This window comes from Oryctolagus cuniculus, chromosome 6 (assembly GCF_051225735.1).
Source record: "Oryctolagus cuniculus isolate XC-2025 breed Fujian yellow rabbit chromosome 6, ASM5122573v1, whole genome shotgun sequence".
NCBI lineage: Eukaryota > Metazoa > Chordata > Mammalia > Lagomorpha > Leporidae > Oryctolagus > Oryctolagus cuniculus.
In genome coordinates, this window is record NC_142872.1 from 96,815,881 (window position 1) to 96,837,199 (window position 21,319).

Consider the following 21,319-nt stretch of genomic DNA (forward strand, 5'->3'; position numbering starts at 1 on the left):
CACATGGGTAGCAAGGATGCTAAGTACTTCAGCCATCATCTATCACCCCACTCAGGGTGCACATTAGCAGGGAGCTGGAGTCAGAAGCAAAGCCAGAACTTGAACCCAGCCACTCTGATACGGATGCCTGCCCTTACCCACTCAGAGCTTTTTTTGAAAGTACCTAGAGGCTGGACCTCACTCACTCTCCACAGGCCTTGGATTCTAGTTTTAACTCCTCCTGCCAATGTGATGATGTGCACGTGGACATTTTTCAGCCTGTCTTATGTTGAAGTTTACTAGTTGATAATTCTTAACTGAATCACTGTCTACATCTAGGATTTTTTTTTTAAGGAAAATGTTACTTTAAGTATCAGTCCCTAGAATTTTCTATAGGGTTAATTTTAAAGATGTAAATAGGTGATCACTATCATTATGCTTATGTCTTAAAAACAAATTTTATCACAGTATACATGTAGACAAGCAGAACTAGTTTTTGGTGAAAACATTTGGCAACACTATGCAGATACAGGATGTCATTGGGCTATTTCTAATCATATCTGTCCAACAATTTTTTTTCCCATTTCCTTATCTATAGAAGCTTTATTCTAGGATTCATTTGAACTTAAGGACTTACAACCATATTCCATATGCAAAAGCAGACATTTTGCAGAGAGAAACACTAAACCCCAGAATGGCAAAGCAACGAGTTCAAGATCACTGAGAGTCTGAGACCAGACAGCAGCTGTCTTGGTTCACAGTCCCACATGATTCCAGTCAGGCTTAAAAGTCGGATTTGAATGAGCCCAAGTGACAGTGATGGCCTCTGCACAATCTGAGAGCCAGTGAAGAGACTTTGCTTAGAGCAACTGGAAGCAGTGGTCTAGGGCTTATAATTTACATTTAGCCTTGTGTGTATATCAGTCTGTGAAGTTCTAACTACATACTAACGGCTTTGTTTTCTTAAACCCTTGGTGTATGTTACATAATACAAGTGCCATAATTCAGTGCAAAGATTCCACAAAGGATGTGGGTAAATACTGCATGTATATATATTTATATCTCCACTCCCAACATTCTTAGTGCACTAGGAAGTACATTTATATATCAAGGATAGAACAATCCTGTTGGAAAGAACAACTTTTAGATTTGTTGAACCCATTGATCCCTGAATTTATTTGGTTATGAATCATTTCTCCTCCAGTAGCCTTCTTAAGTATTGTTTTTTTGTTTTTTTGTTTTTTCCCCCCAGAGCACACCATTGGGGAAAAGGTGTTCTAAACAGCATCAATGCTAACAATAAAGGAAATGTCCAGGATGCGGCTTGTGAAAGTAAAAATTTTTATTTTGATTGATTTCTCAATGTATAGTTTAATATAATGCCAGTTTTTAATGGCAAAAATTTGGTTCCACTGAAACTCCATAATGCTACAGAGAGCTACTAGTTTTTCCAGGAAGTAGGTAAACAGCTGGAAAGAGAAAGCACAACTTTCTAGCAGCATGGCAACTTACACCACAGACCTGACAGGTCTGCAACTTTTACACTAAACATGGCACAAATGCTAGCTGGTGACAGAACTGAGAGATGGGGAACACAGGACACCAAAGGAGCAATGATATGGACTATAAAGGCAACAAACCAACCAACCAAATATAGCTATAGGGATTTTAAAGAATAATTATAGAAAAGGGAACCAAATATTTTACTCAAATGCTTTTTAGAGCCTTTCTGTAGTTACAAATATATATATATATATTTATCCAAAAATATGTTTTATACAGATAAAGATGGGATCAAAGCTATAGTTGTAACATAAAGCACTGTCTTTTGTAAGACTATTTATCCACCTGAATTTTCAAATTCTTTAAAGTTAGTGCATTAAATGTTTTCCAAATATAATTACCTGACATCTTTTTTATAGATATAAATCAAGTAGGCATTATTTCTTAAAAGGGTTTGTAGGTTAAACAATATTTTTCTAGGATGCTATGCATATCAAACTTATGACAAGCCCTATTAAGAATCATTAACAAACATATCAAAAAGGGCTATACAAGTCAGATTTTCCTCTTCATAGTAAATATTTACTGATTTCCAGTTTACAAGTGTTGAAAATGCACAAGAAAGACTTCACTTCATAAGTACTTTTATGTTGATGTTTTGATTCAATATATATGGCAATAAATCTCCACATGTTGTAACCATTAGTTTTTTTGTTTGTTTTGTTTTTTTTTTTGGTAACTGGGGATGTAACACTAACAATCACTAACTATAAAATAAAGCACAAAATTATTTTGGTGATTTTTATAAATCTTTTTTTCCAGGTGTAAAGGCTACAAAAATTCCTAAAAATTACAGAACACTGAAAACATATTAAAGTTTGACATCCAACTTTATGGTATTTCCATTTTACCCTGAAAGATAACCTAAAAAATATGGCCTTGTTAGAACAGGCCATCTTGCTAATATTATAAAAAACTGGCGAGAGCAAGAAATTGTATCACTGATATGTGGGATTTCTGTAAATAGGTTTTACTCCAAATAATTAGAAAAATGCTCAAAGATATAAAACAAAATAAAATATGGTGGTGGTCCCTAAACTATGTTGAAGGCAAGTAGCTTAGTCTGAGCTAAACTATATTTTCACTCATAGTAATCACCCTCCCCTCAAACACCCTTTTAAAAAATGCGTGAAACAGTACAACAGCAAGAATCAAAGAGCACAAACTGTATTTTCAAAGAACAGAAAAATCTCTAGTGCTGAAAGATATAGTAAAAAGCAGATTTCTTTGGGGACATTAACCAATTAGTTTATAATTCATTATGAAGATTTCTCTTTTCTATTACGGGGAGAGTCTGCTCCATTTGAAGTAACTGTTCCATTTACACCATTTTCTGAAAAAAGAAAACAATCAGTGTTACCCTCTGTTATAATGAATGCAAACAATAATACAATCATTGCATTGAAAGTCATCTTCAGAAAAGAAACCTTCAAATTCAATATATACTTGTCAAACTTATTTTCTAGTAATCTTTACTAGTATTTAACCAATCATAAAACCTGAAATCACGCTGAACACAATGAACTGAAAGCATCAAATTAAAAGAAAGTAACTTTTAAAAGGCTTTTTTAAAAAAGATTTTTGAGGAGAAGGGGGGGAGGGAGAGGAGGTAAGGAGAAAAGGAGAGGGGGTGGGGGGAGAGAGAGAGAGAAAGAGAGAGAGAGAAAGAAACACAGGCTATCATCCATTTGTTGGCTCACTCCCCAAATGGCTGCAACAGCCTGGAACTCCATTCTCGTCTCCCTCACATGCAGCAGGGGCCCAAGCACTTGGGCCATCTTTCACTGCCTTCCCAGGTACATTAACAGGGAGTTGGATGGGAACTGGATATAAGGTGCTGGTAAGGCGGGCAGTGTCTTAACCTCCTGTGACACAACAGCAGCCCCAAATAACTTCTATTTGAAGCAGAAAAAAAAAATGCTGATAGAAATTTATATTCATATATATAAATGTAAAATATATGAATATAAAGTGAGTTATCTGAAGGCTCTGGAAAACAAACAAGGCAGCTAGGACTCGGATGTGGCAAGTTTCTGGAAAGAGAGGAAATGAACTAAAGTGACCATATTAACTGCCATTTCTCTTGTACTATTTGTAAACCCAAGAGCTGAGGTAGAGAGCACAATAATATAATAGCCTAAAGCTGAGTTCAGGGACACCAGGCTGCCAAGATTCTAGCTGAAATCCTACAAAGAGAACTGTTAAAGACATTCTACATATGATTTACTCTAAGGCATTTGCCAACGTTACATCATGCATGCACCAAGTAAGACTCAGAAATCAGGCAGAAAGCAACTTCTAAAAACTGCAAAGTTAAACAGAGAACTTGAACTCTCACACTGACAGGAAGACAAAATTTCATTTCGGGACCTATTAAGGAGGAAAGCCCTTATGAATTCCTAGTACATGTTGATTTTGTAGGAATGACAGCAAACTGGACATACTTGTAGATCAGCTTCAGTAAGACAGGGTGATCCACTCATACTCTGTCCAGAGCCTCTGCACATTTTACACAAAAGACAGGGAGTCAACTAAATATTGGCAGACATTCTACAAATAAAGCCTGAACCCTAAAACCCAAGGGAGCAAAGCCCAAATAGATCCTCAGGTGATCCAAATCTGGAGTTATCCAAAGTGACATTAAAAAGCACCACAATACTCAAAACAAATGAAAAAGATGGATGATTTCACCAGAGAACTGCAATCTGTCACCTTAGAACTGAAAAACATAGTAACTGAAAATATAAATTCAATAAACAAAATTAATACCAGATTGGGCACATCAGATTAGTGAGCTGAGGAAATCACTCAGACCAACAAAAGACGGAAAATACAGAAGGTGTGAAAAGATACACGACGCAAGGTAGAAAGGCTTAACACCGTCTAACGGAACCCTAGAATACAAGACAAAGAGAATGGGGCAGAATATCTGAAGAAATTATAGCCAAGAACTTTACCCTCAGTGGCAAAAGAAACCAGTCCAAGATTGAGAAAGCTTTACTTGGCACAGTAAAGGATAAATGGAAAGAAAAACATTCCTCAGTGCATCATGATATAACTGCCAAGAAGCAGACACAATGATGGGTGAAAAATGAAATCTAAAGGGGCCTGGTTAGTAGCAAAGCTGCTATCTGCAACGCTGGCATCCCATATGGGCACTAGTTCGAGTCCCAGCTGCTCCACTTCCAATCCAACTCCCTGCTAATGGCCTGGGAAAACAGAAGAAGGTGGTCCGAATGCTTGGGACCATGCTACCCATGTGGGAGACCTGGAAGAAGCTCCTGACTTTGGCTTGGCAAGGAATTGTGGCCATCTGGGGAGTGAACCAGTGGATGGAAGATCTCTGTCTCTGTCTCTTCCTCTCTAACTCTTTCAAATAAATATTAAAAAAAAAAAAAAGAAATCTAAAGACAAGCTCATATAAGAGCCACATTTTATTTATTAAAAATATTTATTTGAAAGGCAGAGTGACAGGAAGAGATGGAGAGACAGAGACGGAGGGAAGGAGGAAGACAGAAAAAGAGAGGTCTTCATCTGCTAGTTCACTCCCCAAATGGCTGCCAACAGCCAGGACTGGGGCAGGTCAAAGCCAGAAACTACATCTTGGTCTCCTACAAGGATGGCAGGAATCCAAGTAGTTGGGAAATCTGCTGCTTTCCCAGACACATTAGCAGGGAGCTGGACTGGAAGTGGAGCGGCAGGGACTGGAATCAGCACTCTGACATGCGATGCTGGTGTCACAAGCAGTGGCTTAACTTGCTGCTGTGATGCCAGCACACTGTATATATTATGACAAAGAAAGGTTTGAAATAAAAAATGCAGAGGGAAGTAGGGCAGGTACCATGCAGCCGGTCAAGCTGTCTTTTTTTTTTTTTTTTTTTTTTTTAAGATTTATTTATTTATTTGAAAGAGTTAACACAGAGAGAAGGAAAGGCAGAGAGCGACAGAGGGCTTCCATCCTCTGGTTCACTCCCCAATTGGCCACAACGGCCAGAGCTGTACCGATCCGAAGCCAGGAGCCAGGAGCTTCCTCTAGGTTTCCCACGCAGGTGCAGGGACCCAAGGACTTGGGCCATATTCTACTGCTTTCCCAGGTCATAGCAGAGAGCTGGATCAGAAGTAGAGTAGCCGGGACTAGAACCAGCGCCCATATGGGATGCCAGCACTGCAGGCAGCAGCTTTACTAGCTATGCCACAGTGCCAGCCCCCAAGCGGCCTCTTGAGATACCCATACCCATATTGGATTGCCTGGGATCAAGTCCCACCTCTATGTTTAATCCAGTTTCCTGCCAATTTGTAAAACTGGGAGGCAGCAGATATACCTGTGTCAAGTACTGGGTCCTTGCCACCCAGGTGGAGTCCTGGATGGAGTACCTGGCTCCTGATCTCAGCCTGGCCCAACCTCAGCTGTTTTGGAGAATGAACCAGCTGATGGAAGATCTCTTTCTCTCTGTTGTAAGATACACCATGATAATATTTTACCAAAAGAAACCTGATACAGCAACAGTAAACTCAGACAACCTAGACATTTGATAATGAAAAAAGGATACATTAAATAGGAAGAACAGTCTGAAATTTTGATGGAGTTAATAACATATCTTCAAAAGCAAAACTTATAAAACTGTATGTAGAAGAGGTCAAGTTTATAATCAGTATGAGATTTTAACAAATTTCTCAATAAGTGACAGATTAAGCAGAATTCCTTCCACCAAATTAGGAAGAATACAAAAGATTGAGCATGGTTAACAAATTTGACTTGATACTTAAAGAATACAATACTGAACAAATGCATAATTTATATCCCTTTGCATTTGAAAACAAACATTTACCAAAACTGGATACAGACTGAACTGTGATGAAAGTCTTAACAAATTTTATAGAATTAAAATGATTCAGAGGAGGTTCTTTAATCACAATGTAATCAAGTTGAAATCAGTAACAAAAAGGACACTAGTAAATTAACAAATTTTGTAAATTAAACAATGCACTTATAATCTATGAGTCGGAGAAATCACAATTGGAATTACAAACCATTTTGAACTGAATGATAATGAAAGACATATAAAAGCTTGCAAAATATAGCTAAAGGAGTGCTGAGAGGAAGTATGCCCTTACTCAAGTGAAATGCACAAGAAAGGGAGAAAACCAATGATCTGAAGATCCATCTCAAGAAGGTAAACCACAACCAACGAAAGAGCTAATTAAATCCAAAAGAAAGGGAATTAAGAACACAAAGCAATGATACAGAAAAGATACAACCAAGAAAATCAACAACAAAAAAGAAAAATGTTGCTTCTGACTGATGGAAGAAAAAAGAGAAAAAATATAAATTACTAATATAGGAAATGAAAAGTGGGACTCACTGCTGATCTGCAGGCATGGATAAGAGAATACTTGTTGAATAGTTTTATGTATATATATTTGTATATTTATCTAAAACAATACTTGAAAAACATTTTGTCAAAAGACATGACACTAAGAAGCAGAGACTCTGAATAATTCTATTATCTGTGAATGTATAGTTAAAAACCTTCCCATGAAGAAGGCTCCAGGGGCCAGAATTGTGGTGTAGTGGGTAAAGTTGTGGCTCGTGACACCAGCATTTCATATTGCAGTGATACCAGTTTGAGACTAGGCTACTCCAATTCCTGCTAATGTGCCTGGGAAGGCTGTAGGTGATGGCCCAAGTGCTTAGGCCCTAGTCACCGGTGGGAAACCCAGATAGAGTTCCTGACTCTTGGCTTTGACCTGGCTTTGACCTGGCTGTTATGGTCATTTGAGAAGTGAGCCAGTAGATGGAAGCTCTCTCCCTCTCTTTGACACTCTGCCTTTTAGATAGATAGATAGTGAGAGCGAGAAAGAGAGAGAGAAGATTCCACTGGCAAATTCTTCCAAACACTTAAATAAGAAATAATGTTCACATTGTACAAAGGACAAATCTGTCCAATGCTTTTTATAAAGCCAGAACTTTGGAATAAAAATCTGATAAGAAGGATATTATCAAAAAGATTATTATATGCCAATCTTTTATATGAACACCAATGCAAAAACTCTTAAAATACTGAAAAAAATCATCAAGCAAAAGCAATGTATTAACATCACCAACTTGGATCTATGCCAGGAATGCAAGATTAGTTTTACATTTGAAAATCAATGCAATTCACCATATTAAAAGAATAATGAAAAATTCAAGATTATCTAAGTGGCTGCAGAAGTATTTCTTAAAATCTCATATCCAGTCATTACAAAAACGTAACAGTGAATGAAAAACAGAAGAGAACTCCTATAATGGAAAAAGGGCATCTACAAACATTTGTAATGGTGAAATATTGAAAGCTCTCCTAGTCTGGGGAACAAGATAAGGTTTCATTGCTTGTATTCAATATGATGGAATGTTCCTATTTAGTGTAATATAGCAAGGAAAAGAAAATGCAGTATTTGCAACGACATGACTACATACTTTAATACAAATTTTAGGATAAGTGAATTTAGTAAGGTTTCTTCACATAAGAACAGTATCTTAAAACTAATGTCATTTCTATGTAAGAAATAAAAAACTTAGAAAAAATAAGCATACTAGCTTAAAAATTAAAATACCTGCAAATAGATCTGGTGGAACAATCAGATAATAATACAGAGACCTACAAAATATTTTCAAGAATTCTTCGAAAAAATAGAAAAGGAGGAAACACTTCTCAAGTCATCCTACAAGGCCAATATTCCCGATAACAAAACTGGAGAAAGATGTTGCAAAAAACAAACAAAAGAACCCACCACTATCCTTTATAAATACAAACATTAAAATCCTCAACTGGGGCCAGGGCTGTGGCACAGCAAGTTAAGTTGCTGCCTGCAATGCCAGCATGCTATTGTTGGAGTACTGGTTCTAGTCCCAGTTCTGGCTTCCTGCTAATGTGGGAAAGCAGCAGAAGACGGCTCGAGTACCCGGGCCCTCGCCGACGTGGGAGACCTGATTGAGTTCCCAGCTTCTAGCTTCAGTCTGACACAGTCCTGGCCATTAAAGCCATTTGAGAGGTGAGCCAGTGGACAGAAGATCTCTTTCTCTCTCCCTGTCGCTCTGCCTTTCACATAAAGTCTTAAAAAAATTGGGGCTGGTGCTGTGCCACAGCAGGTAAAAGCCACCACCTGCAGTGCAGGCATCCCACATGGGTGCCGGTTCCAGTCCGGCTCCTCCACTTCTGATTCGGCTTTCTGCTATGGCTTGGGAAAGCAGTAGAAGATGGCCCAAGTCCTTGGGCCCCTGTACCCACGTGCGAGACCCGGAAGAAGCTCCTGGCTTTGGATCAGCACAGCTCTGGCCATTGCAACCAACTGGGGAGTGAACCAGTGGGTGGAAGAACTAACTCTCTCTCTCTCACTCACTCACTCTCCTCTCTGTGTAACTCTGACTTTAAAATAAATAAATAAATCTTTAAAAAAAACATAAAAAAAGGCAAAACAAACTTCAACAAAACACTAGTAAGCCAAATTTGGGAACATATAATAAAGGGTTATAGACAATAATCAAGTGCTATTTATCCCAGGAATGCAATGTTGATTTAATATGTGAAAATCATAAATGTAATCTACATACCAATAGAAAAAAGAACAAAAGGGATGCATTTGGTGTAGTAGTTAAGATGACTTTTGGGATGCCATGCTGGAGTGCCTAGGTTCAAGTCCTGGCTTTGTTTCTGGTTCCAGCTTATTCCTAATGTACACCTTGGGAGATAGCAGGTGATGGCCCAAGTTCTTGGACTCTGCCACCCATGTGGGCAACCCAGATTGAGTTCTAGGCTTCTGGCTTTGGCCTGGCCCAACCCTGACTGTTGCAAGCCTTTGAGGAGTGAACTAGCAGATGGAAGAACTCTCTCTGCCTTTAAAATAAATAAAAAAAGGACAAAAAAGACACACAAAAAATCATCTCAAAAGATGCAGAAAAAAATGGCAACTGACAAAGACTCATACCCTTTCATGATAAAAGCAGAAACAAGAGGAGTAGTTCTTTCACCTGATATAATTCATTTATTAAAAAAAAAGTTGCTTAGATCACAATAGTGAAAGACTGGATGCTCACCCCCTAAGATCAGAAATAAGACCAGGACATCTGTTCTCACCCTTGCCATTCAACCCTATTCTAAAGGATCTAGTCAGAGAGCAATGTGGCAAGAAAATGCAAAAGCAAGCATCCACATGGGATAGCAAGAAGTAAAAACTCTATTTACAGATGACACAATGCTGGAATAATGAAAATTCAAAGGAATCTACACACAAATTTACATTAGTTCAGCAAGGTTGCAGAATACAATCTATAAAAATAAATTGTATTTTAGGGACTGGTGCTGTGGTTAAGACTCCGCCTTAGGTGCCAGCATCCCCAAGTCCCAGCTGCTCCACTTCCGATCTAGCTCCCTGCTACTGGCCTGGAATTTAGTGGAAGATGATCCAAGTGCTTGGGCCCCTGCACCCATGTGGGAGACCTGGAATAAATTCCTGGCTCCTGGCTTCGGATAGGCCCAGCTCCAGTCATTGCGGCCATTTGGGGAGTGAACCAGTGTATGGAAGATCTCTCTTTCTGTCTTTCCCTCTCTGTAGCTCTGTCTCCCAAATAAATAAATCTTTAAAAAAATTAAAATTAAAAAAACTGTATTTCTATACATTGGTGATGAAAAATCCAATAATAAAACTTAAAAGGTGATTATGTTTTACAATAGCATTAAAAAGAAGAAAATAGGAAAAAAGTTAAAGAAGGGGAAACAAAAAGAATTTTCTAAAGTTTCATTCATTCATCCATTTGAAAGGCAGACAGAGAGACAGAAAGAGGAGGGAGACAGGAAAGGAGAGGGAGGGAGAGGGGAAGGGAGAGAGGGAGGGAGGGAGAGGGAAAGGAGGGAGGGAGGGAGGGAGGGGGAGGGAGAGGGAGAGGGAGAGGGAGAGGGAGAGGGAGAGAGAGAGAGAGAGAGAGAGAGAGAGAAAGAGAAAGAGAAAGAGAAAGAGAAAGAGAAAGAGAAAGAGAAATTGTTCATTCAAATGCCTGCCAACAGCCAGATCTGGGCCAGGCTGAAGCCAGCAGCCTGGAACTCCATCTGGGTGTTTCACATGTCAAAGGAAGGAACCCAAGGATTTGGGCTTCATCCACTGCCCTGGCAGGCATCTAGTGGGGAGCTGGATTGGAAGAGGAGTAGCCAGGACTTGAACTGGCCCAACAATATGGGATGCTGGTGTCAAGCAGTGGCTTACCCTGTTGTGCCAAAATGCTTGCCCCAGATAACTAAAAAATTTAATTCAAAGAAGTTAATGACCAAACTAAATGGAAAGACATTCATGTTCCCTCTCCCCAGAGCAATCTATAGATGAAAAGATAATCCACATCAAAACTCCAGTTGACTTTTTACAAAAATTGACAAGCTGATCCTAAAATTCATATGAAAACTGATGTGAGCGACTCAGAGTAACCAAATAAAACAGAAGAATAGAACTGAAGGAGTCAGATGTCCTGATTTTGAAACAATCCAGTTAACTCTAATCAAAACCGTGCAGCATGGTAACAACATAACAGACATACAAATAAATACAACAGAACTCAGAGTCTAGAACAAGCCCCTCATGGTTTCTGACAAAGGTAAGACAGTTCAATAGAGAAGGTTAAAGAAGTCAAACTATCCCTATTTGCAGATGATATGATTCTTTATCTAGGGGATCCAAAGAACTCTATTAAGAGACTATTGGAACTCATAGAAGAGTTTGGCAATGTAGCAGGATATAAAATCCATGCACAAAAATCAACAGCCTTTGTATACACAGGCAATGCAATGGCTGAGAAAGAACTGCTAAGATCAATCCCATTCACAATAGCTACAAAAACAATCAAATACCTTGGAATAAACTTAACCAAGGATGTCAAAGATCTCTACAATGAGAATTACAAGATCTTAAAGAAAGAAATAGAAGAGGATACCAAAAAATGGAAAAATCTTCCACCTCATGGATTGGAAGAATCAATATCATCAAAATGTCCATTCTCCCAAAAGCAATTTATAGATTCAATGCGATACCAATCAAAATACCAAAGACCTTCTTCTCAGATCTGGAAAAAATGATGCTGAAATTCATATGGAGGCACAGGAGATCTCGAATAGCTAAAGCAATCTTGTACAACAAAAACAAAGCCGGAGGCATCACAATACCAGATTTCAGGACATACAACAGGGCAGCTGTAATCAAAACAGCATGGTGCTGGTACAGAAACAGGTGGATAGACCAATGGAACAGAATTGAAACACCAGAAATCAATCCAAACATCTACAGCCAACTTATATTTGATCAAGGATCTAAAACCAACTCCTGGAACAAGGACAGTCTATTCAATAAATGGTGCTGGGAAAACTGGATTTCCACGTGCAGAAGCATGAAGCAAGACCCCTACCTTACACCTTACACAAAAATCCACTCAACATGGATTAAAGACCTAAATCTACGACCTGACACCATCAAGTTATTAGAGAACATTGGAGAAACCCTTCAAGATATTGGCACAAAGAATTTCTGGAAAAGACCCGGAAGGCACAGGCAGTCAAAGCCAAAATCAACTATTGGGATTGCATCAAATTGAGAAGTTTCTGACCTGCAAAAGAAACAGGAGAGTGAAGAGACAACCAACAGAATGGGAAAAGTAACTGGTGGAAGATCTTTGTCTTTCCTTCCCTGTCAATCTGCCTTTTACATGAATGAACGAATGGAAAAAAAAAAATCAATCAATCAAAAGAACCAAAATCCCCCCAAAAGTCTGAAATGTATATTTTGAGGGGTGAACTTTATATAAATTATAGATGGCAAAGCTGTTATCAAAAAGTAGAAATTATGGTCTATATAAACAAAAGTATATATATGCTCATGATTGAAATACTCAATTATCCCTAAAATGATCTATGGACTAGATGTGATTTCAACTTTATATTCCAGGGGTTGGGAACCTTTTTTCTGCCAAAGGCCACTTGGATATTTACAACATCTGCAGGGACAAACTTGGAAAACACAGGGCTGACGGATGTAAACTGTAGGATATTGAGACTAATAAAGAGCAAACGAGAGTTTATGTAATTTTAAAGCTGGAACTCCCAATATTCGTTTCAAGTGTAACAATGTATATCCATTGAAAGAATTAACTGCCATTTCAATGCATTTTCAGTCAAAATCCCAGAAGCAGAAAAGAAGTTAAACTCAGGCTCAAAGACAAAGGATCAAGGAAATCAGAAGTTATAAAAAAGTTACTCCACTTGGCACTGAAAGGCAGATGGGAGGCGGTTATAAAAAAGTTTTTAAATGCTTGAAAACACAAGCTATCACACTCTGGTCACTCACTAAAATGGCCCTTATTCATGGGTCTCTAGTGGCTCGAAACATGAGAGAGAAACTGAGTGGACAGTTCCTGAAGGCAGTGCCTGACTCACCCACCCACGGATTCACAAAAGTGTGGACAGTATGAGACTATTCTGCCTCTAATTTTGCTAAAAAGTAGGATAAAATTTTCTTTCTAGGATAAAGGAAAAAAAATTCCACAACACCTTTTTCCCCCAAACATTTCTGCATGCTTATTATTATTTTAATCTATTTGAAAGAGAGAGAGAACCAGAACACGTGCACTCTGATATGGGAAAAGTATATCCTAAGCAATGGCTTAAGCGCTATGCCACAACACCTTGCCCCCACGAGAGTTTCTAATTTGTTGTTACTCTAGTGAGCTTTTTCACTGTTTGAATACCAACCTGTTCCTTTTCTAGAAGACCTGCCCTTAGTAACTGTTGGTTTCTTCTTCACAACTGGGGCCTGGAAAGTAGAATGCTCCCTCCAGCGCCGAAGCTGAAAATTAATGAACTTCCACATCATGAATGCCTGAGTGATGCAAATAGATGCCAGAACAGCGATCCTGAGAAATATTAAGAAACAAATGAAAAATCAGAGTGTACAAAATCAATGTCACTGAATAACGAATTCTATATTCTGCTTTAATAGTGTTAAGTGTCAAAATTCCCACTGTTGACAAGATTATAATCATTCCATTAATAAATTATCTTAGAAGTGAAAATAAAGGTTTTGGTATTTCAATTTTTGACATAAAACTGTAAAGGATATGAAAATGACTATATTTATTCCTTTTAGATGATTCACATGATAGACAAACTGGTAATGCACATTATATAGTACCATAAAGTGGAAAAAAAAGGTCCAATCAACTTTACCTAACAGCCAACACATTGAAGTTCCCAGTGCTGAAATCCAGCTTCTGATTCTCTGCTCTTGCAAGGCCAAAGCCAACAGTGAGCACTGAGAGAATTAAAGTCAGAAGTCTTCCCAAAACAAAAAGAACTGCCCACAGAGAAAATCTGTAAGAAAAATGGCAAAAGTCCACTGCATAAAATTGTAAAGCAAAACAGATTTGATTAGAAATTGGATTACCATATGGAAGAGTTATCTGTACCCCCACGTTTATTGCAGCTCAATTCACAATAGCTAAGATATGGAATCAACCAAAATGCCTATCAACTGAAAACTAGATAAAGAAATTATGGGATATATGCCAGCACTGTGGCGCAGTGGATGAAAGTCCTGGCCTGAAGCGCTGGCATCCCACGTGGGTGCCAGTTTGAGACCTGGCTGTTCCACTTCTGATCCAGCTCTCTGCTATGACCTGGGAAAGCAGTAGAAGACGGCCCAAGGCCTTGGGCCCCTGAACCCACGTGGGAGACCTGGAAGAAGCTCCTGGATCCTGGCTTCGGATTGGTGCAGCTCTGGCTGTTGCGGCCATTTGGGGAGTCAACCATCGGATGGAAGACCTCTCTCTCTCTGTCTCTCTTCTCTCTGTGTAACTCTTTCAAATAAATAATAAATAAATCTTAAAAAAAAAAAAAAAGAAATCATGGGATGTATATACACCAAGGAGTACTACACAGCAATAAAAAAAATCCTGTCGTTTGCAACAAAATGAATGAACCTGGAAAACATCATACTTAGTAAAATAAGCCAGTCTCAAAAGGACTGTATGCTCTCCCTAATACTGTATGCTCTCCCTAATCTGTGATAACTATTAGAGCACCTAAAAGGTAATCTACAGAAGTGAAATTAACATGCAATGACTTTGAACAGCCCTTGTCTCAACTGTTGAGGAAGTTTTTTTTTTTCATACAATTTGTTGAACTCTTTACTTAGTATAGATTTAATCATATGTGTATAAAGTTAATTGAAAGTAGAATGGGAATAGGAGAGGGAGGAGGAAGAGGGGTGGGAGTGTGGGTACAGTGGGAAGAATCACTATATTCCTAAAGCTGTATTTGTGAAACGCATGAAGTTCGTATTCGTTAAATAAGAGATTTTGGGGGAAAAAATAAAAAAATTAAAGTTTAAAAAAGAAAGTAGATTACAATTAAGTAAACACATATTACACTTTTTATTTTTTATTTATTTATTTATTTATTTTTTGACAGGCAGAGTGGACAGTGAGAGAGAGAGAGACAGAGAGAAAGGTCTTCCTTTGCCGTTGGTTCACCCTCCAATGGCCGCCGCGGCCGGCGCGCTGCGGCCGGCGCACCGCGCTGATCCGATGGCAGGAGCCAGAAGCCAGGTGCTTTTCCTGGTCTCCCATGGGGTGCAGGGCCCAAGCACCTGGGCCATCCTCCACTGCACTCCCGGGCCACAGCAGAGGGCTGGCCTGGAAGAGGGGCAACCGGGATAGAATCCGGCACCCCGACCGACCGGGACTAGAACCCGGTGTGCCGGCGCCGCTAGGCGGAGGATTAGCCTAGTGAGCCGCGGCGCCGGCCATATTACACTTTTTTTTTTTTTTTTTTTTTTTGACAGGCAGAGTGGACAGTGAGAGAGAGAGACAGAGAGAGAAAGGTCTTCCTTTGCCGTTGGTTCACCCTCCAATGGCCGCCGCTGCAGCCGGCGCACCGCGCTGATCCTGGCAGGAGCCAGGAGCCAGGTGCTTTTCCTGGTCTCCCATGGGGTGCAGGGCCCAAGCACCTGGGCCATCCTCCACTGCACTCCCTGGCCATAGCAGAGAGCTGGCCTGGAAGAGGGGCAACCGGGACAGAATCCGGCGCCCCAACTGGGACTAGAACCCGGTGTGCCGGCGCCGCAAGGTGGAGGATTAGCCTATTGAGCCACGGCGCCGGCCATATTACACTTTTTAAAAAAAAATTTATGCTTTTGAAGGTCCTCGTAAAGTTTTATACTTTGACTATGTAGTAACTGTGTGTGTGTGTGTGTGTGTGTGTGTGTGGAGTACAATGTGCAAGTCTGGATAAATTCATAGTAATCAGCATTTCTAACTATTTAGAGTACTCAAGCTCCTCTCTTCTATTTTTTTTTTTTTTTTTTTTTTTTGACAAGCAGAGTTACACAGTGAGAGAGAGAGAGAGAGAGAGCCAGAGAGAAAGGTCTTCCTTCTGTTGGTTCACCCCCCAAATGGCCGCTATGGCCGGCGTGCTACGCCAATCCAAAGCCAGGAGCTAGGTGCTTCCTCCTGGTCTCCCATGTGGGTGCAGGGCCCAAGCACCTGGACCATCCTCCACTGCCTTCCCGGGCCACAGCAGAGAGCTGGACTGGAAGAGGAGCAACCGGGACAGAACCGGCGCCCCAACTGGGACTAGAACCTGGAGTGCCGGTGCCACAGGCGGAGGATTAACCTAGTGAGCTGCAGTGCCGACCTTTAGTTCTTCTTGAAATATCTAATAGTTTACAGTTAATGCACATTAAAACACAACTTTTCTTATTATTCTGCAAGAAAAATTCTGCAGTCAAATGTTTGGGAAATGCTGTACATATTACATAATGGGAGATACATAACACCTATTAGCCTACTTAAAGTTCTAAGAAATCTGGTAGAGAAATCTGCTTAAGTTTTTTGTTTAACTCACCTTTTTTTTTTTTTGTATGACATAAAAATATTGTTAAAACTATTTGTATTCAAAACATTTTCTGAAAAATAACGGACAAAACAGAAGCTGTGCTAAAGTATAGGATGCTCAATTCCCATTAAATATCCCAGTTTTACTTTACTTTACTTTTTTATTCTGTTCAACTGACCCATCAAAATCTTTTAGGCTACATTATCTATTATTTCATTTTCTTCTGAAAGTATACTAGCTATCATTTCTTTTCCAAGAGGAAAATATGCAACAGACAAGGCAGAAGTTAGAAAAGTAAACTCTGAAGCTTTGAAAATTTCAAGTCCAATGCAGGATCTCTCCACCAGAAACAGACTGTATTTTAGGGAGTAAAATACCAACTCTGAATTGCTAAAACAGTTTCATTTTATTTAAACTGCTACTTACAGCTTAAAAAATAATATAAGTGTCAAGAACAAGAACCTTGGCAATCTAGGTACTGATGTTAATTATCCACAACAGAAGAACTAGAATAGCTAACTTACCCTTTCTGATACTTTTCATCACTAAAATAAAACAGGCGGGAAATGTGGAAAAGAAATTCAACAAAATAATGCAGCACCAGAAGAACAAGTCCGAGATGATTCAAGCTGTTAAAAAAAAAATTGACAGTGGATTAATTATCAATGAGGACAGAGTAGCATACCACCTGATCAATCCCTCTGACACACCCCAGAGAGCCCAACTCACTTCAAAAGATAAGCTCCAGCAATGTGAAAGAGGTAAAGGCCAATGTAGACAAGCTGACGAGGAACATCTTCCTGCAAGTAGAAAAATACATTATAAATTAAACCATGTTGGAACGTTTTTGTTCTTTTCGAGCAGGGTGGTAGGGTGAAAAATGTACAATAGAAGTAGGAGGCCTGAAGGCTACTCTGCTTTGCTATCCACCCCAGGCCCTTATTAGCCTCATGGTTTCAGGTCATTTAACCTCTGCTGGTTTCAGCTATTTTCATTTTTTTTTTTTTAAGATTTTTATTTATTTATCTGACAGGTAGAGTTACAGAGAGAGAGAGAGAAAGATCTTCCTTCCGTTGGTTCACTCCCTAAATGGCCACCACGGCCGGCGCTTCCAGGTGCTTCTTCCTGGTCTCCCATGTGAGTGCAGGGGCCCAAGCACTTGGGCCATCCTCCACTGCCCTCCCAGGCCACAGAAGAGAGCTGGACTGGAAGAGGAGCAACCAGAACTAGAACCTGGCGCCCATATGGGATATCGGCGCCGCAGATGGAGGATTAACCAAGTGAGCCACAGTGCTGGCCCCTATTTTCATCTTTCAAAAGTGAATACTGTTTGTTTCAGTCTGATGAACAAAAATCCCTTTTAGGGTTAAGATCTAAGGTTCTTTTTCTAATAAACCTTTATTAATATTAATAACCATAGTTAGATGCTAACAATTTGAAGTCCCTCTAATATTAAAACTGCTAATTTGTCAGCAGTAAAGTTGCCTCTGTCTACCTGAAATAGAATTGGCATTTTTCAGTTCATGCTTTATTTCCTTTATTATCTTGATTAAAATTTTATCTTCTCATTTATAATACCACCTATTTGTATATCCTTTCTCCTCAGTAACTCTGTAAGCCCAAGTATCTAAATTTTACTTTTTTTTTTTCTCCCAAAGTTCTTAGCTGACTCAGTTATCTCAGAAACAGTGTTTTTAAAGATGTAAGTCAAGGGGCCAGCACTATGGTCTAACAGTTGAGCTGACACTTGTAACTCCAGTATCCCATGTATGGGCACTGGTTCATGTCCTGACTGCTCCACTCTGATCCAGCTCCTTGCTAATGGCCTGGAAAAGCAGCGGAGGATGGCCCAAGTCCTTGGGCCCCTGTACCCACGTGGGAGATCCAGAAGAAGCTCCTGCCTCCTGGCTTCAGCCTGGCCCAGCTCTGGTCATTGTGGCCATTTGGGGAGTGAACCAGCAGATGGAAGATTTCTTTTTCTTTGTCTCTCCTTCTCTCTCTAACTCTGCCTTTTAAATTAATAAATAAATGTTTAAAAAAAATGTTAAATCAAGACCCACTAATGGAGCATGACATCAAGTTAGGAGTCACACTAGCATCTTTTAAAATATGAAATAGAACAGAACATGCCTGAGTGCATAGTGCACTATATTATGAAGACTTTATTCAATCTTTTACAAAAGATTTATGTATTTATTTAAAAGAGTTAACAGACTGGCAGAGACAGATTTTCCATCCACTCATTCACTCCCCAAGTGGCCACAACAGCCAGGGCTGAGCGCTGAGCGCTGAGCGCTGAGCCAGGAGCCAGGAGCCAGATCCAAGTTTCCCATGTGGATACAGGGCCCAAATACTTGGGCCTTCTGCTGCTGCTTTTCACAGGCCAGTAGCAGGGAGCTGGATCAGAAATAGAGCAGCCAGGACATGAAATGGTGCCTGCCTATATGGGATGCTAGTGTTACAGGTAGCAGATTTACCTGCTATGCCACAATGCTGGCCTGTATCCAGATTTTACACACAAAAACATACACTGAATTATGATGTACAATCTGTCATCTTGGATTGCAGTAAAAATTTTTAATAAAATTATTTATAAAACACCAACAGTGATAAGCTCAATAAACACCGTTTACTGATGAAATGCCTATACCCCATTCCTACTCTGTGTTTCGGGAAGTTGTACACACACACAAGGCTTACATTAGCCTGGTTAGTACTATAAGTACTAGTTAGGATGGTTAAAATGGTGTGTTGATGTTGGCCAACTGAACTACTTTATTCTAGAATCTCACTAAACTCGTGCATCTAGTAAAGGTGAGCACAGGGCTCTACTGGTTCTCCTTTACTCCCTCCATCAGTGCAGTTACTTCACTAGATCTTCTGAGAACGAGTAGAGATTTCACAAGTCCAAATCTGAAATCGAAAACTCTTCTTTGACAAGAATAGCACAAAAATCAAGTGTCAGAGGATGGAATATAAGACAATCTGACTAGCAGGAGTATATTGCTTGGTACACTGGGATGCCTGGGAACATTCTCAGGGCATGGTACCAGGTTTATATGGTGTCTTCCAATTTAAGAGAAGTATCTCTGAAAATAAGAGGTATTAAGATCCTAATCATATAATTTTCAAATTTCTAAAGAAATATTTCCCTTACAGAATGAAAGATAGAAGGAAAAGGGTGTTGGGACAACATTCTGAAGTTCAACCACAAGGGACTTTCTGTCTTCTGTTAGAATAATTTAAGAAAAGTTCATGGTATCATCAATGCAATGTCATATGCTATGGATATAAGAGGTGTCACTAAATATGAGATTTGTGGAAATGAAATTAGAAATAAATTTATTCTGGTGGAAAATGTGGAAATCCAGGAATACAAGTACTTTAGTAAATTTCTATTTTTATAAGAAAATTATTTCTGGGCTAGAGTTGTAGCACAGCAGGTTAAGCTACTGCCTGCAACACCAGCATTTCAATGGCACCAGTTTGATTCCCAGCTGCTCCACTTCCAATCCAGCTGCCTGCTTATGTACCTGGGAAAAGAAGCAGAAGATGGCTCAAGTACTTGGACCCCTGCTACCCTTATGAGAAACCCAGATGGGGTTCCAGGCTCCAGGATCCAGGCCTGGGGTTATACCCTAGGCTATGGGAGCCATTTGGGTAGTGAATCAACGAATAGAAGATCTCTGTCTTTCCTCCCTGACCCTGTAACTCTGCCTTTCAAATAAATAAATAAATAAAATCTTTGAAACAAAATAAAATGCTTTTAGACATCTAATGAGGAAATCAGAAAAGATGATATACTCTGGAAAAACTTTGTTACATAATTTTAAAAAGTGATAAATGAGATGTTAATACAAAACTGCAATAGAAAAATATCAACAGCTTTCATGAAGTAAAAAAGCTTTTCATGAATAGGTAAAAAAAATTCTAATTGAATACTTTGTTATATTCAACTATATGTATATATAATTAAAACTGAGTATCAGAAATAAAACATTTGGCTATTTCATGACTTCCCTAAAAGTTCATATATTCAAGTTGGTGAAAAAATGATATTTTAAATCTTCTCATGGGCAAACTGGAGAGCAATTTATAGTGAAGTGTACCTGGTATACGTAATTCAATTTTTTTCCTTAAAAGAAACTAAGTTATCTGTGACTAATACACCTCTTGAACTGCTAATGGCATTCCCTTCTTCATTTGTCAGTAGAGTTGGTTCAAAACAATCACTGTACTAATTTCTTCCAGTTAAGAATTCTTCCAGAAATAATTTTCGTAGAGTAAATTTTAAGAAACTGTTTAACACATATGCAGCTGTTACTTTCAAATTATGTTAATTACTTGAAACAGTTACTTTCAACTGTCATATGTAGGTGTTAAAAATAGTTTCAGTTAAGTTCTAAGTTATGCAAATTATTCCATAAAAATTAGATTGCATTTCTGGAGAAATGCCATCTGGCAGAAACTGATAAGAGCTTTGGGAACTGAAATGAACAAGTTAAAATGTCCCTCATAACTTACCATAGTCAGTGAACAAGATTTACACACGGATTTAAATGAAACTCAGAGGGGTTACGTCCACGGGTATACAAATACCCGATGAAAGCTTAAATTATTTGGCACTAAGACATCAAGAAACTGACCCAGTAGCACTGTCCAGTGAAACTTTCTGTGATGATGGATATGTCCTATAGCTTTCCTGTCTAAGACATTACCCACAAATGTGGCCATGGGCACTTGAAACATGCCTCGTGTGACCATGGTAGTCAATTTTGCTTTTAGCTAATTTTAATTAATTTCGACGAGGCTTGAGGCTATCATTTTGGACAGTATAGCTTTAGGACAACTAAGATTCACAATAGGAGCTT

The 21,319-nt window shown here is 39.2% G+C and overlaps 1 protein-coding gene across 4 annotated transcripts in view; it reads right to left on the reverse strand.

The window, feature by feature from the left end:
* Positions 1 to 1,303: 1,303 nt before the first annotated feature.
* Positions 1,304 to 21,319, reverse strand: part of TRAM1 (translocation associated membrane protein 1) — a 39,394-nt gene continuing 19,378 nt past the window's right edge. For all 4 annotated transcript variants that reach the window (XM_089335372.1, XM_002710463.6, XM_051843828.3 and 1 more), the window contains 5 exons: positions 17,178 to 17,248; positions 16,973 to 17,077; positions 13,782 to 13,925; positions 13,308 to 13,468; positions 1,304 to 2,875 (listed from right to left, as the gene is read on the reverse strand). In XM_089335372.1, coding sequence (XP_089191498.1) covers positions 2,802 to 2,875; positions 13,308 to 13,468; positions 13,782 to 13,925; positions 16,973 to 17,077; positions 17,178 to 17,248 — 555 coding nt within the window. In that variant the 3' untranslated portion in view covers positions 1,304 to 2,801. The remainder of the gene's footprint in view (positions 2,876 to 13,307; positions 13,469 to 13,781; positions 13,926 to 16,972; positions 17,078 to 17,177; positions 17,249 to 21,319) is intronic.